Source organism: Hemitrygon akajei, chromosome 6, assembly GCF_048418815.1.
Source record: "Hemitrygon akajei chromosome 6, sHemAka1.3, whole genome shotgun sequence".
NCBI lineage: Eukaryota > Metazoa > Chordata > Chondrichthyes > Myliobatiformes > Dasyatidae > Hemitrygon > Hemitrygon akajei.
In genome coordinates, this window is record NC_133129.1 from 118,938,412 (window position 1) to 118,961,067 (window position 22,656).

General features: G+C 51.7%; 1 protein-coding gene across 1 annotated transcript in view; it reads right to left on the bottom strand.

Annotated features, from left to right (window-relative positions):
* Positions 1-296: 296 nt before the first annotated feature.
* The window catches only part of LOC140729414 (tumor protein p53-inducible protein 11-like), a 148,792-nt gene continuing 126,432 nt past the window's right edge, over positions 297-22,656 (bottom strand). The window contains exons 4-7 of the mRNA XM_073049123.1: positions 22,239-22,287; positions 11,204-11,300; positions 9,877-9,978; positions 297-1,712 (exon numbers count right to left, since the gene is read on the bottom strand). Of these exons, the coding sequence (XP_072905224.1) occupies positions 1,579-1,712; positions 9,877-9,978; positions 11,204-11,300; positions 22,239-22,287 (382 nt within the window). The 3' untranslated portion in view covers positions 297-1,578. The remainder of the gene's footprint in view (positions 1,713-9,876; positions 9,979-11,203; positions 11,301-22,238; positions 22,288-22,656) is intronic.

A 22,656-nucleotide genomic window follows, 5' to 3' on the forward strand; every position in this document is an offset into this window, starting at 1 on the left:
TTGATGGTCTGAACGGCCTGCCGCGAATTTCCATGGAACATTCCTAGTTGTCCACGCTGCTGTCCGGTGGTCACACACAAACACACACACCTGGATAACACACAGAATATAAGTTCTGTTTTTGCTTAAATTGGATCAGAATGGGTACCAGAACCAGTGGATCTCAGCAACATTTCTCTCCCTGTGCGAATGGTGTCGCGTCCCTCCTGGGCGACGAGACCCTGAAGCGTCGCTGGCTCCTTGGCTCCTCCTCATGGAAGGTGGGTGTATTGCAGGCCTCACTGACCAAACCATCCTCCGGGTCACATCACAGATTTATTGATCATTGTTGAGGTAAAGAAGTCAACATTGTTGAACTACTGCTGCACTTACACTGGGTAGAACACACATGCGCACACACACACACACACACACGCATTCATGGATTCAAAAAGTCAGAGAGAGAGAGAGGAACACACAAACATACAGACATGATACACGACGGTGGTTGTCCGTTGTCGTGTTCGATGATGACAGGGAACCCGAGCGGGAGAGTTTCAAAGCCGTTGCACTGGGACATTTCCACTCAGAAGTCCGGGTCACAACTGGGTTACAGTGTTTGACACACACACACACCAAACACAAGCACGCATTCACAAACATTCAGAATGAAGGCTCATATATAAATACACACACACACACTTGCAAATACACAGACGACACTTATATGGCCTTACACACATTTCCACAGACGTGTGCATGCACACCCACAAACTTACATGGAATTACACACAATTACAGTCACACATATGGATGGAATGACACACTTACAGTCAAAAACACACACAGGCACACTTAAATGGACTTACAAAGACACAGGCGCGCATACAAACGCACGCAGACACACAGCCAGATCTCTCTCTCTCTCTCACACACACACACAGACAGATCTCTCTCCTTCACTCTCTCTCTCTCTCGCACACACACACACACACACACACACACACAGATAGATCTTTACACTCTCTCTCACACACACACACACAGATCTTTACACTCTCTCTCTCACACACACACACAGATAGATCTTTACACTCTCTCTCTCTCACACACACACAGAGATCTTTACACACTCTCTCTCACACACACACAGACAGATCTTTACACTCTCTCTCTCTCACACACACACACAGATAGATCTTTACACACTCTCTCTCTCACACACACACACAGATAGATCTTTACACTCTCTCTCTCTCACACACACACACACAGACAGATCTTTACACTCTCTCTCTCTCACACACACACAGAGATCTTTACACACTCTCTCTCTCACACACACACACACAGACAGATCTTTACACTCTCTCTCTCACACACACACAGATAGATCTTTACACTCTCTCTCTCTCTCTCACACACACTCTCGAGCGCGCGGAGCACACACAGTTTCTGAATACAATAGTACTGTACTAGAAAGGCACAAATCCAAGCGAGAGAAACAGAACATGATGCAGAAATTACAAAATAAACCCCCTGACGCGGGGTTCAGAGTTCGCATGGCCAGTGGTCTGTCGGTCAGTCGCACCAGGCTCCTCACACTTTCTTCGGCTTGAGGCCCACTTGGTAATAGTAATAGACGCTGATGATGATGAAGAGACCCCTGCTGAACAGAAGTAGTGACGCTCCCCAGGCCAGTGCTCCCACTTCAAACAGCGTGATGCTCGTAACTGCAACAGAATAAAAAATCCCGGTGTAAACCTGCGTACATGGAACAAACTGCCGGGGGAGTGAAAGGTGCAGTCAGCTATAGTGTAAGCTGTGGTTCTGAAGCGATGGGGGCTCTGCCTGTGGACGTGAACTGGAAGGGGTTATGTTCAGCAGTGCATCATGCCTGAAATATAGCACTCCCAGCAGGTCAGGCAGCATCTATGGACAGACATGGATCGCCAATGTTTCAAGGCCGAGACCCTTCCTCACCAGCTGGTTTGCACCCAGTGAATGGCATCTGGAGCGCGAGACCTGCAGGAAAAGTTGACCAGCACTGCCATCTGGTGGTCTGATCCTGCCACTTCAGGGAGGAGACTGTGAGGGTCCCTCTCTGACTCTTCAGGGACTGTGTGGTGCGGAAACCCTGTCCAGGGAGCAGTCTGAGATCCTGCCTGTATGTTGTACCTGTGTGTACTCTCCTAGTTTACATTGCGTTGACTTCCTCTGCACTTCCCTCTGCATTTTTACCTTGTTCTTTTTCAATTCATTGTGTAAATGATTTGATCTGCATGAACAGTATTCAAGAAAGGCTTTCCACCGTAATAAACCAATTCCAATTCTAAATCCAGATTGCAGTCTTGAAGCCAGCTTCCCTTCCAGTCCCCTTCCCTGGTGGTGGAGGCCTCCAGCCCAAGACTCCCCACACTCCCACGCGAATGAGAGGAGAGAGGATGGGGGAGAACAAGCGGTTTCCAAACTCAGGGAGACACAAGAGACGTCAGAACCGGGGATCAGGACCGGGAGTGTAAAGGACAAAGAGGCTGCATAGAGAGGAGAGGGGGGAGGGCTGGCAGGCGTGGGTGAAGACACAAGGGGTTCTAAAGGTGAAGGAAATCTTGAGCTGTCGCTCACAGACAGCTGGGGAATTGCAGCTTGGATGGAGGGGAATGAACCGTGGATATTTTGGGCTCAGAATCTTCATCAGGACTCGGTGCAGGCGATGGAGGGAAGAGTGGGTGTAGTTACAGAGAGCTACGGGAGATGGAATCTGATCAGAGAGCAAGTTAGAGCATGAGAAGCTGGGCAAAGGTGAACAGTGGGAGCTGTGGATGAGATAGGGGACTCATGTGGGAGGTGGGTGCAGGCAGTTAGGGATGGGGAAGAAATTGGGAGCTGAGGACTGCAGGTGTGGGGTGGGCAAAGGGGAGCAGAAAGAAGTGAGTGTGCAAGAGGACTTGGGTGGATCAGAAGGGGAAAGAAAGTAAAAGGGGATGGGGTGGGGAGTGGGAGAGCTGGTTACAGGCATCTGCAGTGTTGAACGTTCATGCTGCCCAAGCATAATGACTAGGAAGAGATGTGGCAGACACCAGTGTAGAGGTGTGGGAGACACCAGTATAGAGGTGTGGGAGACACCAGTGTAGAGGTGTGGGAGGAAAACCAGTGTAGAGGTGTGGGAGGAACACCAGTATAGAGGTGTGGGAGACACCAGTGTAGAGGTGTGGGAGGAACACCAGTATAGAGGTGTGGGAGACACCAGTGTAGAGGTGTGGGAGACACCAGTGTAGAGGTTTGGGAGGAACACCAGTGTAGAGGTTTGGGAGGAACACCAGTGTAGAGGTGTGGGGGGAACACAAGTGTAGAGGTGTGGGAACACCAGTGTAGAGGTGTGGGAGGAACACCAGTGTGGAGGTGTGGGAGGAACACCAGTATAGAGGTGTGGGAGGAACACCAGTATAGAGGTGTGGGAGACACCAGTGTAGAGGTGTGGGAGGAACACCAGTATAGAGGTGTGGGAGACACCAGTGTAGAGGTTTGGGAGGAACACCAGTGTAGAGGTGTGGGAGACACCAGTGTAGAGGTGTGGGAGACACCAGTGTAGAGGTGTGGGAGGAACACCAGTATAGAGGTGTGGGAGGGACACCAGTGTAGAGGTGTGGGAGACACCAGTGTAGAGGTTTGGGAGGAACACCAGTGTAGAGGTTTGGGAGGAACACCAGTGTAGAGGTGTGGGAGACACCAGTGTAGAGGTGTGGGGGGAACACCAGTGTAGAGGTGTGGGAGGAACACCAGTGTAGAGGTGTGGGAGACACCAGTGTAGAGGTGTGGGAGACACCAGTGTAGAGGTGTGGGGGGAACACCAGTGTAGAGGTGTGGGAGGAACACCAGTGTAGAGGTGTGGGAGGAGCACCAGTGTAGAGGTGTGGGAGACACCAGTGTAGAGGTGTGGGAGACACCAGTGTAGAGGTGTGGGAGGAACACCAGTGTAGAGGTGTGGGAGACACCAGTGTAGAGGTGTGGGAGGAACACCAGTGTAGAGGTGTGGGAGGAGCACCAGTGTAGAGGTGTGGGAGACACCAGTGTAGAGGTGTGGGAGGAACACCAGTGTAGAGGTGTGGGAGGAGCACCAGTGTAGAGGTGTGGGGAACACCAGTGTAGAGGTGTGGGAGACACCAGTGTAGAGGTGTGGGAGGAACACCAGTGTAGAGGTGTGAGAGGAACACCAGTGTAGAGGTGTGGGAGGAACACCAGTGTAGAGGTGTGGGGGGAACACCAGTGTAGAGGTGTGAGAGACACCAGTGTAGAGGTGTGGGAGACACCAGTGTAGAGGTGTGGGAGGAACACCAGTGTAGAGGTGTGGGAGACACCAGTGTAGAGGTGTGGGAGACACCAGTGTACAGGTGTGGGAGGAACACCAGTGTAGAGGTGTGGGAGGAACACCAGTGTAGAGGTGTGGGAGACACCAGTGTAGAGGTGTGGGAGGAACACCAGTGTAGAGGAGTGGGAGGAACACCAGTGTAGAGGTGTGGGAGGAACACCAGTGTAGAGGTGTGGGAGACACCAGTATAGAGGTGTGGGAGGAACACCAGTGTAGAGGTGTGGGAGGAACACCAGTATAGAGGTGTGGGAGACACCAGTGTAGAGGTGTGGGAGACACCAGTGTAGAGGTGTGGGAGACACCAGTATAGAGGTGTGGGAGACACCAGTGTAGAGGTGTGGGAGGAACACCAGTGTAGAGGTGTGAGAGACACCAGTGTAGAGGTGTGGGAGGAACACCAGTATAGAGGTGTGGGGAACACCAGTGTAGAGGTGTGGGGAACACCAGTGTAGAGGTGTGGGTGACACCAGTGTAGAGGTTTGGGAGACACCAGTGCAGAGGTGTGGGAGACACCAGTGTAGAGGTGTGGGAGGAACACCAGTGTAGAGGTGTGGGAGGAACACCAGTATAGAGGTGTGGGAGACACCAGTGTAGAGGTGTGGGAGGAACACCAGTATAGAGGTGTGGGGAACACCAGTGTAGAGGTTTGGGAGGAACACCAGTGTAGAGGTTTGGGAGGAACACCAGTGTAGAGGTGTGGGAGACACCAGTGTAGAGGTATGGGAGACACCAGTGTAGAGGTGTGGGGGGAACACCAGTATAGAGGTGTGGGAGGAACACCAGTGTAGAGGTGTGGGAGGAACACCAGTATAGAGGTGTGGGAGACACCAGTGTAGAGGTGTGGGAGGAACACCAGTGTAGAGGTGTGGGGGGAACACCAGTGTAGAGGTGTGAGAGGAACACCTGTGTAGAGGTGTGGGAGGAACACCAGTGTAGAGGTGTGGGGAACACCAGTGTAGAGGTGTGAGAGGAACACCAGTGTAGAGGAGTGGGAGACACCAGTGTAGAGGTGTGGGAGGAACACCAGTGTAGAGGTGTGGGAGACACCAGTGTAGAGGTGTGGGAGGAACACCAGTGTAGAGGTGTGGGAGACACCAGTATAGAGGTGTGGGAGGAACACCAGTGTAGAGGTGTGGGAGACACCAGTGTAGAGGTGTGGGAGGAACACCAGTGTAGAGGTGTGGGGGGAACACCAGTGTAGAGGTGTGGGAGACACCAGTGTAGAGGTGTGGGAGGAGCACCAGTGTAGAGGTGTGGGAGGAACACCAGTGTAGAGGTGTGGGGGGCACACCAGTGTAGAGGTATGGGAGACACCAGTGTAGAGGTGTGGGGGGAACACCAGTATAGAGGTGTGGGAGGAACACCAGTGTAGAGGTGTGGGAGGAACACCAGTATAGAGGTGTGGGAGACACCAGTGTAGAGGTGTGGGAGGAACACCAGTGTAGAGGTGTGGGGGGAACACCAGTGTAGAGGTGTGAGAGGAACACCAGTGTAGAGGTGTGGGAGGAACACCAGTGTAGAGGTGTGGGGAACACCAGTGTAGAGGTGTGAGAGGAACACCAGTGTAGAGGAGTGGGAGACACCAGTGTAGAGGTGTGGGAGGAACACCAGTGTAGAGGTGTGGGAGACACCAGTGTAGAGGTGTGGGAGGAACACCAGTGTAGAGGTGTGGGAGACACCAGTATAAAGGTGTGGGAGGAACACCAGTGTAGAGGTGTGGGAGGAACACCAGTGTAGAGGTGTGGGAGACACCAGTGTAGAGGTGTGGGAGGAACACCAGTGTAGAGGTGTGGGGGGAACACCAGTGTAGAGGTGTGGGAGACACCAGTGTAGAGGTGTGGGAGGAACACCAGTGTAGAGGTGTGGGAGACACCAGTGTAGAGGTGTGGGAGGAACACCAGTGTAGAGGTGTGGGAGGAACACCAGTGTAGAGGTGTGAGAGACACCAGTGTAGAGGTGTGGGAGGAACACCAGTGTAGAGGTGTGGGGGGAACACCAGTGTAGAGGTGTGGGAGGAACACCAGTGTAGAGGTGTGGGGGGAACACCAGTGTAGAGGTGTGGGAGGAACACCAGTGTAGAGGTGTGGGGGGAACACCAGTGTAGAGGTGTGGGAGGAACACCAGTGTAGAGGTGTGGGGGGAACACCAGTGTAGAGGTGTGGGAGACACCAGTGTAGAGGAGTGGGAGGAACACCAGTGTAGAGGTGTGGGAGACACCAGTGTAGAGGTGTGGGAGGAACACCAGTGTAGAAGTGTGGGAGACACCAGTGTAGAGGTGTGGGAGGAACACCAGTGTAGAGGTGTGGGGGGAACACCAGTGTAGAGGTGTGGGAGACACCAGTGTAGAGGTGTGGGAGGAACACCAGTGTAGAGGTGTGGGAGACACCAGTGTAGAGGTGTGAGAGACACCAGTGTAGAGGTGTGGGAGGAACACCAGTGTAGAGGTGTGGGAGGAACACCAGTGTAGAGGTGTGAGAGACACCAGTGTAGAGGTGTGGGAGGAACACCAGTGTAGAGGTGTGGGGGGAACACCAGTGTAGAGGTGTGGGAGGAACACCAGTGTAGAGGTGTGGGGGGAACACCAGTGTAGAGGTGTGGGAGGAACACCAGTGTAGAGGTGTGGGGGGAACACCAGTGTAGAGGTGTGGGAGGAACACCAGTGTAGAGGTGTGGGGGGAACACCAGTGTAGAGGTGTGGGAGACACCAGTGTAGAGGTGTGGGAGGAACACCAGTGTAGAGGTGTGGGAGACACCAGTGTAGAGGTGTGGGAGGAACACCAGTGTAGAGGTGTGGGAGGAACACCAGTGTAGAGGTGTGAGAGACACCAGTGTAGAGGTGTGGGAGGAACACCAGTGTAGAGGTGTGGGGGGAACACCAGTGTAGAGGTGTGGGAGGAACACCAGTGTAGAGGTGTGGGGGGAACACCAGTGTAGAGGTGTGGGAGGAACACCAGTGTAGAGGTGTGGGGGGAACACCAGTGTAGAGGTGTGGGAGGAACACCAGTGTAGAGGTGTGGGGGGAACACCAGTGTAGAGGTGTGGGAGACACCAGTGTAGAGGAGTGGGAGGAACACCAGTGTAGAGGTGTGGGAGACACCAGTGTAGAGGTGTGGGAGGAACACCAGTGTAGAAGTGTGGGAGACACCAGTGTAGAGGTGTGGGAGGAACACCAGTGTAGAGGTGTGGGGGGAACACCAGTGTAGAGGTGTGGGAGACACCAGTGTAGAGGTGTGGGAGGAACACCAGTGTAGAGGTGTGGGAGACACCAGTGTAGAGGTGTGAGAGACACCAGTGTAGAGGTGTGGGAGGAACACCAGTGTAGAGGTGTGGGAGGAACACCAGTGTAGAGGTGTGAGAGACACCAGTGTAGAGGAGTGGGAGGAACACCAGTGTAGAGGTGTGGGGGGAACACCAGTGTAGAGGTGTGGGAGGAACACCAGTGTAGAGGTGTGGGGGGAACACCAGTGTAGAGGTGTGGGAGGAACACCAGTGTAGAGGTGTGGGGGGAACACCAGTGTAGAGGTGTGGGAGGAACACCAGTGTAGAGGTGTGGGGGGAACACCAGTGTAGAGGTGTGGGAGACACCAGTGTAGAGGAGTGGGAGGAACACCAGTGTAGAGGTGTGGGAGACACCAGTGTAGAGGTGTGGGAGGAACACCAGTGTAGAAGTGTGGGAGACACCAGTGTAGAGGTGTGGGAGGAACACCAGTGTAGAGGTGTGGGGGGAACACCAGTGTAGAGGTGTGGGAGACACCAGTGTAGAGGTGTGGGAGGAACACCAGTGTAGAGGTGTGGGAGACACCAGTGTAGAGGTGTGAGAGACACCAGTGTAGAGGTGTGGGGGGAACACCAGTGTAGAGGTGTGGGAGACACCAGTGTAGAGGTGTGGGAGACACCAGTGTAGAGGTGTGGGAGGAACACCAGTGTAGAGGTGTGGGAGACACCAGTGTAGAGGTGTGAGAGACACCAGTGTAGAGGTGTGGGAGGAACACCAGTGTAGAGGTGTGGGGGGAACACCAGTGTAGAGGTGTGGGAGGAACACCAGTGTAGAGGTGTGGGGGGAACACCAGTGTAGAGGTGTGGGAGACACCAGTGTAGAGGTGTGGGAGGAACACCAGTGTAGAGGTGTGGGAGGAACACCAGTGCAGAGGTGTGGGAGACACCAGTGTAGAGGTTTGGGAGGAACACCAGTGTGGAGGTGTGGGAGACACCAATGTAGAGGTGTGGGAGGAACACCAGTGTAGAGGTTTGGGAGGAACACCAGTGCAGAGGTGTGGGAGACACCAGTGTAGAGGTTTGGGAGGAACACCAGTGTAGAGGTGTGGGAGGAACTGAGGCTGAGGTGGAAGAAGTTAACATTATTTTGACAAAGTGGCAGCACTGCCCAATGCGAAATTGGGTTGTCCGTAAGCATAGGGATGGTATTGTTGTATGATTGGAGACCTCCATTCAGTGAAGTCGGTGGGATTTTTGATATAAACCAATGGTTTTGTGACCAATATTAAAATAAGCTAGTTTCATCTTCAGAGTAAAAAAACGAGATAGTTTGAGACTGAACTGTGCTAGAGGGTGTACTCGGTTACAGGGTATTGGGGTACGGGAGTACTCGGTTACAGGGTACTGGGGTACAGGAGTACTCGGGTACAGGGACTGGGGTACGGGAGTACTCGGGAACAGGGACTGGGGTACGAGAGTACTCGGGTACAGGGACTGGGGTACGGGAGTACTCGGGTACAGGGACTGGGGTAAGAGAGTACTCGGGTACAGGGATTGGGGTACGGGAGTACTCAGTTACAGGGACTGGGGTAAGAGAGTACTCGGGTACAGGGATTGGGGTATGGGAGTACTCGGTTACAGGGTACTGGGGTACGGGAGTACTCGGTTACAGGGACTGGGGTACGGGAGTACTCGGGAACAGGGGAATGGGGTACGGGAGTACTCGGTTACAGGGACTGGGGTACGGAAGTACTCGGGAGCAGGGGACTGGGGTACGGGAGTACTCGGGAACAGGGGAATGGGGTACGGGAGTCCTCGGGTACAGGGACTGGGGTAAGGGAGTACTCGGGAACAGGGGACTAGGGTACGGGAGTACTCGGGAACAGGGGACTGGGATACCGGAGTACTCGGGAATGGGGGACTGGGGTACGGGCGTACTCGGGAACAGGGGATTGGGATACCGGAGTACTCGGGTACAGGGGACTGGGGTACGGGAGTTCTCGGGAACGGGGGACTGGGGTACGGGAGTGCTCGGGTACAGGGGACTGGGGTACGGGAGTTCTCGGGAACGGGGGACTGGGGTACGGGAGTACTCGGGTACAGGGACTGGGTATGGGAATACTCCATTACCGGGTTACTATGATACAGGTATACTGGGGTTAAGCGTGTTCGGATGCAGGTGTACTCTGTTACGGTGACTGGATTCTAGGGAGCAGGTGACCGACTGTGTAGGGACAGGAGTTTTGGATTGGACGTACAAATGGTGTGAGTGAATTCAGCACTGGGTCTCAGGCTGTGTTTTATGAACTCACCGATCAGCTGCACAGCGAAGTAACAGGCCTCCGTCAGCAGCGTCCACCGGATCACAACCTTCTCCGCCGTGTACAGCGCGTTCCACATGATGAGGGACAGGCCTGCAGGATCACACCAGAGGGAGGAGCTGGTGAGTCCTTCACCTGGGACCCCGCCGTCCACTCCTAACCCCACGTCTACGGGTCCCTGTGACTCGTGCGTAACATCGAGACCAATAGTGCTTTCGGTTAACACGGGGAAACGGGTGGGCAAGAAGCCTGGAACACCTGGTGAGGAGTGAGAGCTAAACGGACAGAGTTTGGGAGGGGGAGCCCAGTTGAAGGCTTGGCTGAGACCAGATGGGTGAAGGGAGGCAGGTTGGGAATGGGTTATCCCTGCTGCAACAGAGAGGACGGTGCGGTCGTGGGGGGCTTTGCTCCCTGACAGGATGCTGAGATCGGAGCTCCTCAGCACGGAGGTTCTCCGTGAGAACTGAGAACCTGCTGAAGCCACTGCCTCTGCTCTGGGGAGGGGGCAAAGCTGGCCCTGGTTCTAAAGTGGTGAGAGGGACTGCGGCAGAGGTGTGCCTCGGTACTGGTGGGCCCTGAGGAATGCCTGGAGTCAGGGTGCTGGCTGTTGTGAGATCAGCCCAATGGTAGGGTGTGTGTGGAGGGATTCGGGGTAGGGTGCAGACCTCCAGGCAATGCTTGGTAGCAGCCAGGGGCTCTGTGAGAGGAGAGCACCACCTCACAGACCATACACATTCACCTACTGCCCCTGTTGGAGAGGCTTTGTGGTTTCCACACTGGGACATCAGGCACCCCAGGAACTGGTGGAAGGAAGTTGCTCTCCAGTCTGACAATCCCAGAAGGAAATGGCGATCTGCGCTGGCTTGTGCCGAGAGTGGGTTTATGTGGAGTGGGGATCTCTTGTGTTTATGAAAAGAGGACTGACTTCTGCAACACGTGTGATGGTCTGCATAAGGTACAGTGCCCTCTGTCTGGTTCAGCATGCAGTGGCATGTGTTTCGTTAACAGGATAGGGTAGTCAGTTTGCACGAGGATATTGAGGAAGGGTATAGAATGTTTACATTAAGGATGGGTGAATGTTTGGTGTAGAGGGGATGTGTTAAAAAGGACTGGTCCCTGGACGTTGGGTGTAGAGGGGTTGTGTTAAGGAGGAGTGGTTTGTGGATGTGGGTGTAGAAGGGAAGTGTTATGGGGGAATAGTCCCTGGACATTGGGTCTGGTGGGGTTGTGTTAAAGTGGAGGGCTGCTGTAAATTTGTGTGTGTACTGGGATTATTTAGAAAGGGTCCTTGGGGAAGAGCTCTGCAGCTGATACTTACTGAGCAGGGCTCCTCCGTACAGTCTCACAGATGTCTTACTGCCTGAACCACCGTCATCAAACACTGTGTCATACAGCCGGTCAGGGAAGATTAACGCCTGGCAAAAGGACAGGAAGACTCTTATTGACAATGCCCCTGAATGGATGCTCTGGTCTCAGCACCACCAACAGACAAATTCTTGAACTGGGAGTGGTATATACTGGGGTTTCCCATACTGAGTGTCATTTCTACCAGAATTTTCCACACTGGGAGTGGTTTCTACTGGGAGTCCCTGCACTGGGATGGGTATATACTGGGATTTCCCGCACTGGGTGTGGTGTATACTGGGATTTCCTGTACTAGGAGTAAATATACCAAGACTTCCTGCACTGGGAGTGGTATATACTGAGATATTCAGTACTGGTTCTTGCACATACTGGGATATCCTGCACTGGATGTGGTATATACTGGGATTTCTGGCTCTGGGAATGGTATATACTGGGATTTCCTGTACTGGGAGTGGTACATACCAGGAATTTCTACACTGGGAATGGTATATACTGGGATTTCCTGTACTAGGAGTGGTATATACCAGGAATTTCTACACTGGGAGTGGTATATACTGGGATTTCTCACACTGGGTGTGGTGTATACTGGGATTTTCCACACAGCACTGGTTTCTACCAGGATTTCCTGCACTGGGAATGGTATATACTGGGGTTTCCCATACTGAGTGTCGTCTCTACCAGAATTTTCCACACTGGGAGTGGTTTCTGCTGGGAGTCACTGCACGGGGATGGGTATATACTGGAATTTCCTGTACTAGGAGTGGTATATACCAGGAATTTCTACACTGGGAGTGGTATATACTGGGATTTTTAACACTGGGTGTGGTGTATACTGGGATTTTCCACACTGGAGTGGTTTATACCAGGATTTCTTGCACTGGGAATGGTATATACTGGGATTTCCCACTCTGGGAATGGTATATACTGGGATTCCCCACTCTGGGAGTGGCGTATACTGGCGTTTCCTGCACTGGGAGTGGGAAATAAAAGGAATTTCCACTCTGGGAGTGGTATAAACTGAGTTTTCCTGCACTGGGTGGTATATACCAGTATTTACCGCACTGGGAGTTGTTTCTACCGGGATTTCCTTCACTGGGAGTGGCGAATACAGGGATTTCCTGCACTGTGAGTAGTTTAAATTGGGATTTCCTGCACTGGGGTTGGTATATATCGGGATTTCCTGCACTGGGAGTGGTATATATCGGGATTTCCTGCACTGGGAGTGGAATGTATCGGGATTTCCTGCACTGGGAGTGGTAGATATCGGGATTTCCTGCACTGGGAGTGGTATATATCGGGATTTCCTGCACTCCGAGTGGTAGATATCGGGATTTCCTGCACTCCGAGTGGTATACATCGGGATTTCCTGCACTGGGAGTGGTATACACCGGGATTTCCTGCACTGGGAGTGGTATACACCGGGATTTCCTGCACTGGGAGTGGTATGTATCGGGATTTCCTGCACTGGGAGTGGTATGTATCGGGATTTCCTGCACTGGGAGTGGTATGTATCGGGATTTCCTGCACTGGGAGTGGTATGTATCGGGATTTCCTGCACTGGGCGTTGTATATATCGGGATTTCCTGCACTGGGAGTGGTATATATCGGGATTTCCTGCACTGGGAGTGGTATATATCGGGATTTCCTGTACTGGGAGTGGTATATATCGGGATTTCCTGCACTGGGAGTGGTATATATTGGGATTTCCTGCACTTGGAGTGTTATACATCGGGATTTCCTGCACTGGGAGTGGTATACATCGGGATTTCCTGCACTGGGAGTGGTATACACTGGGTTTTCCTTCACTGGGAGTGGCGAATACAGGGATTTCCTGCACTGTGAGTAGTTTAAATTGGGATTTCCTGCACTGGGGTTGGTATACATCGGGATTTCCTGCACTGGGAGTGGTATACATCGGGATTTCCTGCACTGGGAGTGGTATACATCGGGATTTCCTGCACTGGAAGTGGTATACACCGGGATTTCCTGCACTGGGAGTGGTATACACCGGGATTTCCTGCACTGGGAGTGGTATACATCGGGATTTCCTGCACTGGGAGTGGTATACACCGGGATTTCCTGCACTGGGAGTGGTATACACCGGGATTTCCTGCACTGGGAGTTGTATGTATCGGGATTTCCTGCACTGGGAGTTGTATGTATCGGGATTTCCTGTACTGGGAGTGGTATATATTGGAATTTCCTGCACTGGGAGTGGTATGTATCGGGATTTCCTGCACTCCGAGTGGTAGATATCGGGATTTCCTGCACTCCGAGTGGTAGATATCGGGATTTCCTGCACTGGGAGTGGTAGATATCGGGATTTCCTGTACTGGGAGTGGTATATATCGGGATTTCCTGCACTGGGAGTTGTATGTATCGGGATTTCCTGCACTGTGAGTAGTTTAAATTGGGATTTCCTGCACTGGGAGTGGTATACATCGGGATTTCCTGCACTGGGAGTGGTATACATCGGGATTTCCTGCACTGGGAGTGGTATACACCGGGATTTCCTGCACTGGGAGTGGTATACATCGGGATTTCCTGCACTGGGAGTGGTATACACCGGGATTTCCTGCACTGGGAGTGGTATGTATCGGGATTTCCTGCACTGGGAGTTGTATGTATCGGGATTTCCTGCACTGGGAGTTGTATGTATCGGGATTTCCTGCACTGGGAGTGGTATATATTGGGATTTCCTGCACTGGGAGTGGTATGTATCGGGATTTCCTGCACTCCGAGTGGTAGATATCGGGATTTCCTGCACTCCGAGTGGTAGATATCGGGATTTCCTGCACTGGGAGTGGTAGATATCGGGATTTCCTGTACTGGGAGTGGTATATATCGGGATTTCCTGCACTGGGAGTTGTATGTATCAGGATTTCCTGCACTGGGAGTGGTATATATTGGGATTTCCTGCACTGGGAGTGGTATGTATCGGGATTTCCTGCACTCCGAGTGGTAGATATCGGGTTTGCCTGCACTCCGAGTGGTAGATATCGGGATTTCCTGCACTGGGAGTGGTATATATCGGGATTTCCTGTACTGGGAGTGGTATATATCGGGATTTCCTGCACTGGGAGTGGTATACATCGGGATTTCCTGCACTGGGAGTGGTATACACCGGGATTTCCTTCACTGGGAGTGGCGAATACAGGGATTTCCTGCACTGTGAGTAGTTTAAATTGGGATTTCCTGCACTGGGGTTGGTATATATCGGGATTTCCTGCACTGGGAGTGGTATACATCGGGATTTCCTGCACTGGGAGTGGCATACACCGGGATTTCCTGCACTGGGAGTGGCATACACCGGGATTTCCTGCACTGGGAGTTGTATGTATCCGGATGTCCTGCACTGGGAGTTGTATGTATCGGGATTTCCTGCACTGGGAGTGGTATGTATCGGGATTTCCTGCACTGGGAGTGGTATACACCGGGATTTCCTGCACTGGGAGTGGTATGTATCGGGATTTCCTGCACTGGGAGTGGTATACATCGGGATTTCCTGCACTGGGAGTGGTATACACCGGGATTTCCTGCACTGGGAGTGGTATGTATCGGGATTTCCTGCACTGGGAGTGGTATGTATCGGGATTTCCTGCACTGGGAGTTGTATGTATCGGGATTTCCTGCACTCCGAGTGGTATGTATCGGGATTTCCTGCACTCCGAGTGGTAGATATCGGGATTTCCTGCACTCCGAGTGGTATATATCGGGATTTCCTGTACTGGGAGTGGTATATATCGGGATTTCCTGTACTGGGAGTGGTATATATTGGGATTTCCTGCACTTGGAGTGTTATACATCGGGATTTCCTGCACTGGGAGTGGTATACATCGGTATTTCCTGCACTGGGAGTGGTATAAACCGGGATTTCCTTCACTGGGAGTGGCGAATTCAGGGATTTCCTGCACTGTGAGTAGTTTAAATTGGGATTTCCTGCACTGGGGTTGGTATATATCGGGATTTCCTGCACTGGGAGTGGTATATATTGGGATTTCCTGCACTGGGAGTGGTATGTATCGGGATTTCCTGCACTCCGAGTGGTAGATATCGGGATTTCCTGCACTCCGAGTGGTAGATATCGGGATTTCCTGCACTGGGAGTGGTAGATATCGGGATTTCCTGTACTGGGAGTGGTATATATCGGGATTTCCTGCACTGGGAGTTGTATGTATCAGGATTTCCTGCACTGGGAGTGGTATATATTGGGATTTCCTGCACTGGGAGTGGTATGTATCGGGATTTCCTGCACTCCGAGTGGTAGATATCGGGTTTTCCTGCACTCCGAGTGGTAGATATCGGGATTTCCTGCACTGGGAGTGGTATATATCGGGATTTCCTGTACTGGGAGTGGTATATATCGGGATTTCCTGCACTGGGAGTGGTATACATCGGGATTTCCTGCACTGGGAGTGGTATACACCGGGATTTCCTTCACTGGGAGTGGCGAATACAGGGATTTCCTGCACTGTGAGTAGTTTAAATTGGGATTTCCTGCACTGGGGTTGGTATATATCGGGATTTCCTGCACTGGGAGTGGTATACATCGGGATTTCCTGCACTGGGAGTGGCATACACCGGGATTTCCTGCACTGGGAGTGGCATACACCGGGATTTCCTGCACTGGGAGTTGTATGTATCCGGATGTCCTGCACTGGGAGTTGTATATATCGGGATTTCCTGCACTGGGAGTGGTATGTATCGGGATTTCCTGCACTGGGAGTGGTATACACCGGGATTTCCTGCACTGGGAGTGGTATGTATCGGGATTTCCTGCACTGGGAGTTGTATGTATCAGGATTTCCTGCACTGGGAGTGGTATGTATCGGGATTTCCTGCACTGGGAGTGGTATGTATCCGGATTTCCTGCACTGGGAGTGGTATGTATTCGGATTTCCTGCACTGGGCGTTGTATATATCGGGATTTCCTGCACTGGGAGTGGTATATATCGGGATTTCCTGCACTGGGAGTGGTATATATTGGGATTTCCTGTACTGGGAGTGGTATATATCGGGATTTCCTGCACTGGGGTTGATATATATCGGGATTTCCTGCACTGGGAGTGGTATATATCGGGATTTCCTGCACTGGGAGTGGTATACATCGGGGTTTCCTGCACTGGGAGTGGTATACACTGGGATTTCCTGCACTGGGAGTGGTATACATCGGGATTTCCTGCACTGGGAGTGGTATACACCGGGATTTCCTGCACTGGGAGTGGTATATACTGGGATTTCTCACACTGGGTGTGGTGTATACTGGGATTTTCCACACAGCACTGGTTTCTACCAGGATTTCCTGCACTGGGAATGGTATATACTGGGGTTTCCCATACTGAGTGTCGTCTCTACCAGAATTTTCCACACTGGGAGTGGTTTCTGCTGGGAGTCACTGCACGGGGATGGGTATATACTGGAATTTCCTGTACTAGGAGTGGTATATACCAGGAATTTCTACACTGGGAGTGGTATATACTGGGATTTTTAACACTGGGTGTGGTGTATACTGGGATTTTCCACACTGGAGTGGTTTATACCAGGATTTCTTGCACTGGGAATGGTATATACTGGGATTTCCCACTCTGGGAATGGTATATACTGGGATTCCCCACTCTGGGAGTGGCGTATACTGGCGTTTCCTGCACTGGGAGTGGGAAATAAAAGGAATTTCCACTCTGGGAGTGGTATAAACTGAGTTTTCCTGCACTGGGTGGTATATACCAGTATTTACCGCACTGGGAGTTGTTTCTACCGGGATTTCCTTCACTGGGAGTGGCGAATACAGGGATTTCCTGCACTGTGAGTAGTTTAAATTGGGATTTCCTGCACTGGGGTTGGTATATATCGGGATTTCCTGCACTGGGAGTGGTATATATCGGGATTTCCTGCACTGGGAGTGGAATGTATCGGGATTTCCTGCACTGGGAGTGGTAGATATCGGGATTTCCTGCACTGGGAGTGGTATATATCGGGATTTCCTGCACTCCGAGTGGTAGATATCGGGATTTCCTGCACTCCGAGTGGTATACATCGGGATTTCCTGCACTGGGAGTGGTATACACCGGGATTTCCTGCACTGGGAGTGGTATACACCGGGATTTCCTGCACTGGGAGTGGTATGTATCGGGATTTCCTGCACTGGGAGTGGTATGTATCGGGATTTCCTGCACTGGGAGTGGTATGTATCGGGATTTCCTGCACTGGGAGTGGTATGTATCGGGATTTCCTGCACTGGGCGTTGTATATATCGGGATTTCCTGCACTGGGAGTGGTATATATCGGGATTTCCTGCACTGGGAGTGGTATATATCGGGATTTCCTGTACTGGGAGTGGTATATATCGGGATTTCCTGCACTGGGAGTGGTATATATTGGGATTTCCTGCACTTGGAGTGTTATACATCGGGATTTCCTGCACTGGGAGTGGTATACATCGGGATTTCCTGCACTGGGAGTGGTATACACTGGGTTTTCCTTCACTGGGAGTGGCGAATACAGGGATTTCCTGCACTGTGAGTAGTTTAAATTGGGATTTCCTGCACTGGGGTTGGTATACATCGGGATTTCCTGCACTGGGAGTGGTATACATCGGGATTTCCTGCACTGGGAGTGGTATACATCGGGATTTCCTGCACTGGAAGTGGTATACACCGGGATTTCCTGCACTGGGAGTGGTATACACCGGGATTTCCTGCACTGGGAGTGGTATACATCGGGATTTCCTGCACTGGGAGTGGTATACACCGGGATTTCCTGCACTGGGAGTGGTATACACCGGGATTTCCTGCACTGGGAGTTGTATGTATCGGGATTTCCTGCACTGGGAGTTGTATGTATCGGGATTTCCTGTACTGGGAGTGGTATATATTGGAATTTCCTGCACTGGGAGTGGTATGTATCGGGATTTCCTGCACTCCGAGTGGTAGATATCGGGATTTCCTGCACTCCGAGTGGTAGATATCGGGATTTCCTGCACTGGGAGTGGTAGATATCGGGATTTCCTGTACTGGGAGTGGTATATATCGGGATTTCCTGCACTGGGAGTTGTATGTATCGGGATTTCCTGCACTGTGAGTAGTTTAAATTGGGATTTCCTGCACTGGGAGTGGTATACATCGGGATTTCCTGCACTGGGAGTGGTATACATCGGGATTTCCTGCACTGGGAGTGGTATACACCGGGATTTCCTGCACTGGGAGTGGTATACATCGGGATTTCCTGCACTGGGAGTGGTATACACCGGGATTTCCTGCACTGGGAGTGGTATGTATCGGGATTTCCTGCACTGGGAGTTGTATGTATCGGGATTTCCTGCACTGGGAGTTGTATGTATCGGGATTTCCTGCACTGGGAGTGGTATATATTGGGATTTCCTGCACTGGGAGTGGTATGTATCGGGATTTCCTGCACTCCGAGTGGTAGATATCGGGATTTCCTGCACTCCGAGTGGTAGATATCGGGATTTCCTGCACTGGGAGTGGTAGATATCGGGATTTCCTGTACTGGGAGTGGTATATATCGGGATTTCCTGCACTGGGAGTTGTATGTATCAGGATTTCCTGCACTGGGAGTGGTATATATTGGGATTTCCTGCACTGGGAGTGGTATGTATCGGGATTTCCTGCACTCCGAGTGGTAGATATCGGGTTTGCCTGCACTCCGAGTGGTAGATATCGGGATTTCCTGCACTGGGAGTGGTATATATCGGGATTTCCTGTACTGGGAGTGGTATATATCGGGATTTCCTGCACTGGGAGTGGTATACATCGGGATTTCCTGCACTGGGAGTGGTATACACCGGGATTTCCTTCACTGGGAGTGGCGAATACAGGGATTTCCTGCACTGTGAGTAGTTTAAATTGGGATTTCCTGCACTGGGGTTGGTATATATCGGGATTTCCTGCACTGGGAGTGGTATACATCGGGATTTCCTGCACTGGGAGTGGCATACACCGGGATTTCCTGCACTGGGAGTGGCATACACCGGGATTTCCTGCACTGGGAGTTGTATGTATCCGGATGTCCTGCACTGGGAGTTGTATGTATCGGGATTTCCTGCACTGGGAGTGGTATGTATCGGGATTTCCTGCACTGGGAGTGGTATACACCGGGATTTCCTGCACTGGGAGTGGTATGTATCGGGATTTCCTGCACTGGGAGTGGTATACATCGGGATTTCCTGCACTGGGAGTGGTATACACCGGGATTTCCTGCACTGGGAGTGGTATGTATCGGGATTTCCTGCACTGGGAGTGGTATGTATCGGGATTTCCTGCACTGGGAGTTGTATGTATCGGGATTTCCTGCACTCCGAGTGGTATGTATCGGGATTTCCTGCACTCCGAGTGGTAGATATCGGGATTTCCTGCACTCCGAGTGGTATATATCGGGATTTCCTGTACTGGGAGTGGTATATATCGGGATTTCCTGTACTGGGAGTGGTATATATTGGGATTTCCTGCACTTGGAGTGTTATACATCGGGATTTCCTGCACTGGGAGTGGTATACATCGGTATTTCCTGCACTGGGAGTGGTATAAACCGGGATTTCCTTCACTGGGAGTGGCGAATTCAGGGATTTCCTGCACTGTGAGTAGTTTAAATTGGGATTTCCTGCACTGGGGTTGGTATATATCGGGATTTCCTGCACTGGGAGTGGTATATATTGGGATTTCCTGCACTGGGAGTGGTATGTATCGGGATTTCCTGCACTCCGAGTGGTAGATATCGGGATTTCCTGCACTCCGAGTGGTAGATATCGGGATTTCCTGCACTGGGAGTGGTAGATATCGGGATTTCCTGTACTGGGAGTGGTATATATCGGGATTTCCTGCACTGGGAGTTGTATGTATCAGGATTTCCTGCACTGGGAGTGGTATATATTGGGATTTCCTGCACTGGGAGTGGTATGTATCGGGATTTCCTGCACTCCGAGTGGTAGATATCGGGTTTTCCTGCACTCCGAGTGGTAGATATCGGGATTTCCTGCACTGGGAGTGGTATATATCGGGATTTCCTGTACTGGGAGTGGTATATATCGGGATTTCCTGCACTGGGAGTGGTATACATCGGGATTTCCTGCACTGGGAGTGGTATACACCGGGATTTCCTTCACTGGGAGTGGCGAATACAGGGATTTCCTGCACTGTGAGTAGTTTAAATTGGGATTTCCTGCACTGGGGTTGGTATATATCGGGATTTCCTGCACTGGGAGTGGTATACATCGGGATTTCCTGCACTGGGAGTGGCATACACCGGGATTTCCTGCACTGGGAGTGGCATACACCGGGATTTCCTGCACTGGGAGTTGTATGTATCCGGATGTCCTGCACTGGGAGTTGTATATATCGGGATTTCCTGCACTGGGAGTGGTATGTATCGGGATTTCCTGCACTGGGAGTGGTATACACCGGGATTTCCTGCACTGGGAGTGGTATGTATCGGGATTTCCTGCACTGGGAGTTGTATGTATCAGGATTTCCTGCACTGGGAGTGGTATGTATCGGGATTTCCTGCACTGGGAGTGGTATGTATCCGGATTTCCTGCACTGGGAGTGGTATGTATTCGGATTTCCTGCACTGGGCGTTGTATATATCGGGATTTCCTGCACTGGGAGTGGTATATATCGGGATTTCCTGCACTGGGAGTGGTATATATTGGGATTTCCTGTACTGGGAGTGGTATATATCGGGATTTCCTGCACTGGGGTTGATATATATCGGGATTTCCTGCACTGGGAGTGGTATATATCGGGATTTCCTGCACTGGGAGTGGTATACATCGGGGTTTCCTGCACTGGGAGTGGTATACACTGGGATTTCCTGCACTGGGAGTGGTATACATCGGGATTTCCTGCACTGGGAGTGGTATACACCGGGATTTCCTGCACTGGGAGTGGTATGTATCGGGATTTCCTGCACTGGGAGTGGTATGTATCGGGATTTCCTGCACTGGGAGTTGTATGTATCGGGATTTCCTGCACTCCGAGTGGTATGTATCGGGATTTCCTGCACTCCGAGTGGTAGATATTGGGATTTCCTGCACTCCGAGTGGTATATATCGGGATTTCCTGTACTGGGAGTGGTATATATCGGGATTTCCTGTACTGGGAGTGGTATATATTGGGATTTCCTGCACTTGGAGTGTTATACATCGGGATTTCCTGCACTGGGAGTGGTATACATCGGGATTTCCTGCACTGGGAGTGGCATACACCGGGATTTCCTGCACTGGGAGTGGCATACACCGGGATTTCCTGCACTGGGAGTTGTATGTATCCGGATGTCCTGCACTGGGAGTTGTATGTATCGGGATTTCCTGCACTGGGAGTTGTATGTATCCGGATTTCCTGCACTTGGAGTGTTATACATCGGGATTTCCTGCACTGGGAGTTGTATACATCGGTATTTCCTGCACTGGGAGTGGTATAAACCGGGATTTCCTTCACTGGGAGTGGCGAATACAGGGATTTCCTGCACTGTGAGTAGTTTAAATTGGGATTTCCTGCACTGGGGTTGGTATATATCGGGATTTCCTGCACTGGGAGTGGTATATATCGGGATTTTCTGCACTGGGAGTGGTATATATCGGGATTTCCTGCACTCAGAGTGGTATACACCGGGATTTCCTGCACTGGCTGTCAGTACACTGTCATTTGTGCCAAATGTGAACGTTTGAGCTGAGGAAGTCTTCATGATGTGGAATATTTCCCAACCATCAGAATGGTGGAGGAACTCAGCAGGTCCGGCCACACAGATGCAGTTTTTGGCTCATGAGGCTCAGGATATATTTGGTAATAAGCTGACTGCCCTAAATCTCTCTGTACTGGCAGAGTAAATCGACAGAATGGAATCAGCTTCCCCGCCCACACTGCCATGTGAGACTGCATTCACAGTAATGTCCTGTCCCAGTCGGACGGATCCTTTATCTAGCCTCTCCTCGGCCTGTGAATAGAGCAGTGGGGGACGCAGTCACTGGTACTCACCATGATGGCCACAACACTGAACATGATGGCTGACACTGCCTGCCACAACCTAAATGGAGTTAAACAGACTGATTAGTGCATGCACTGTGACATCCCCCCCCCCACACACACACACACACACACCCACACACACACACATACACACACACCCACACACACACACATACACACACACCCACACACCCCCCACACACACACATACACACACACCCACACACCCCCCACACACACACCCCCCACACACCCACAGACACCCCCACACACACACCCCACACACACACACCCCCACACACACACATACACACACACCCCACACACACTCAGACACCCCTCCTCACACACACACCCCCCCACACACACACCCCACACACACACATACACACACACCCCACACACACTCAGACACCCCTCCTCACAC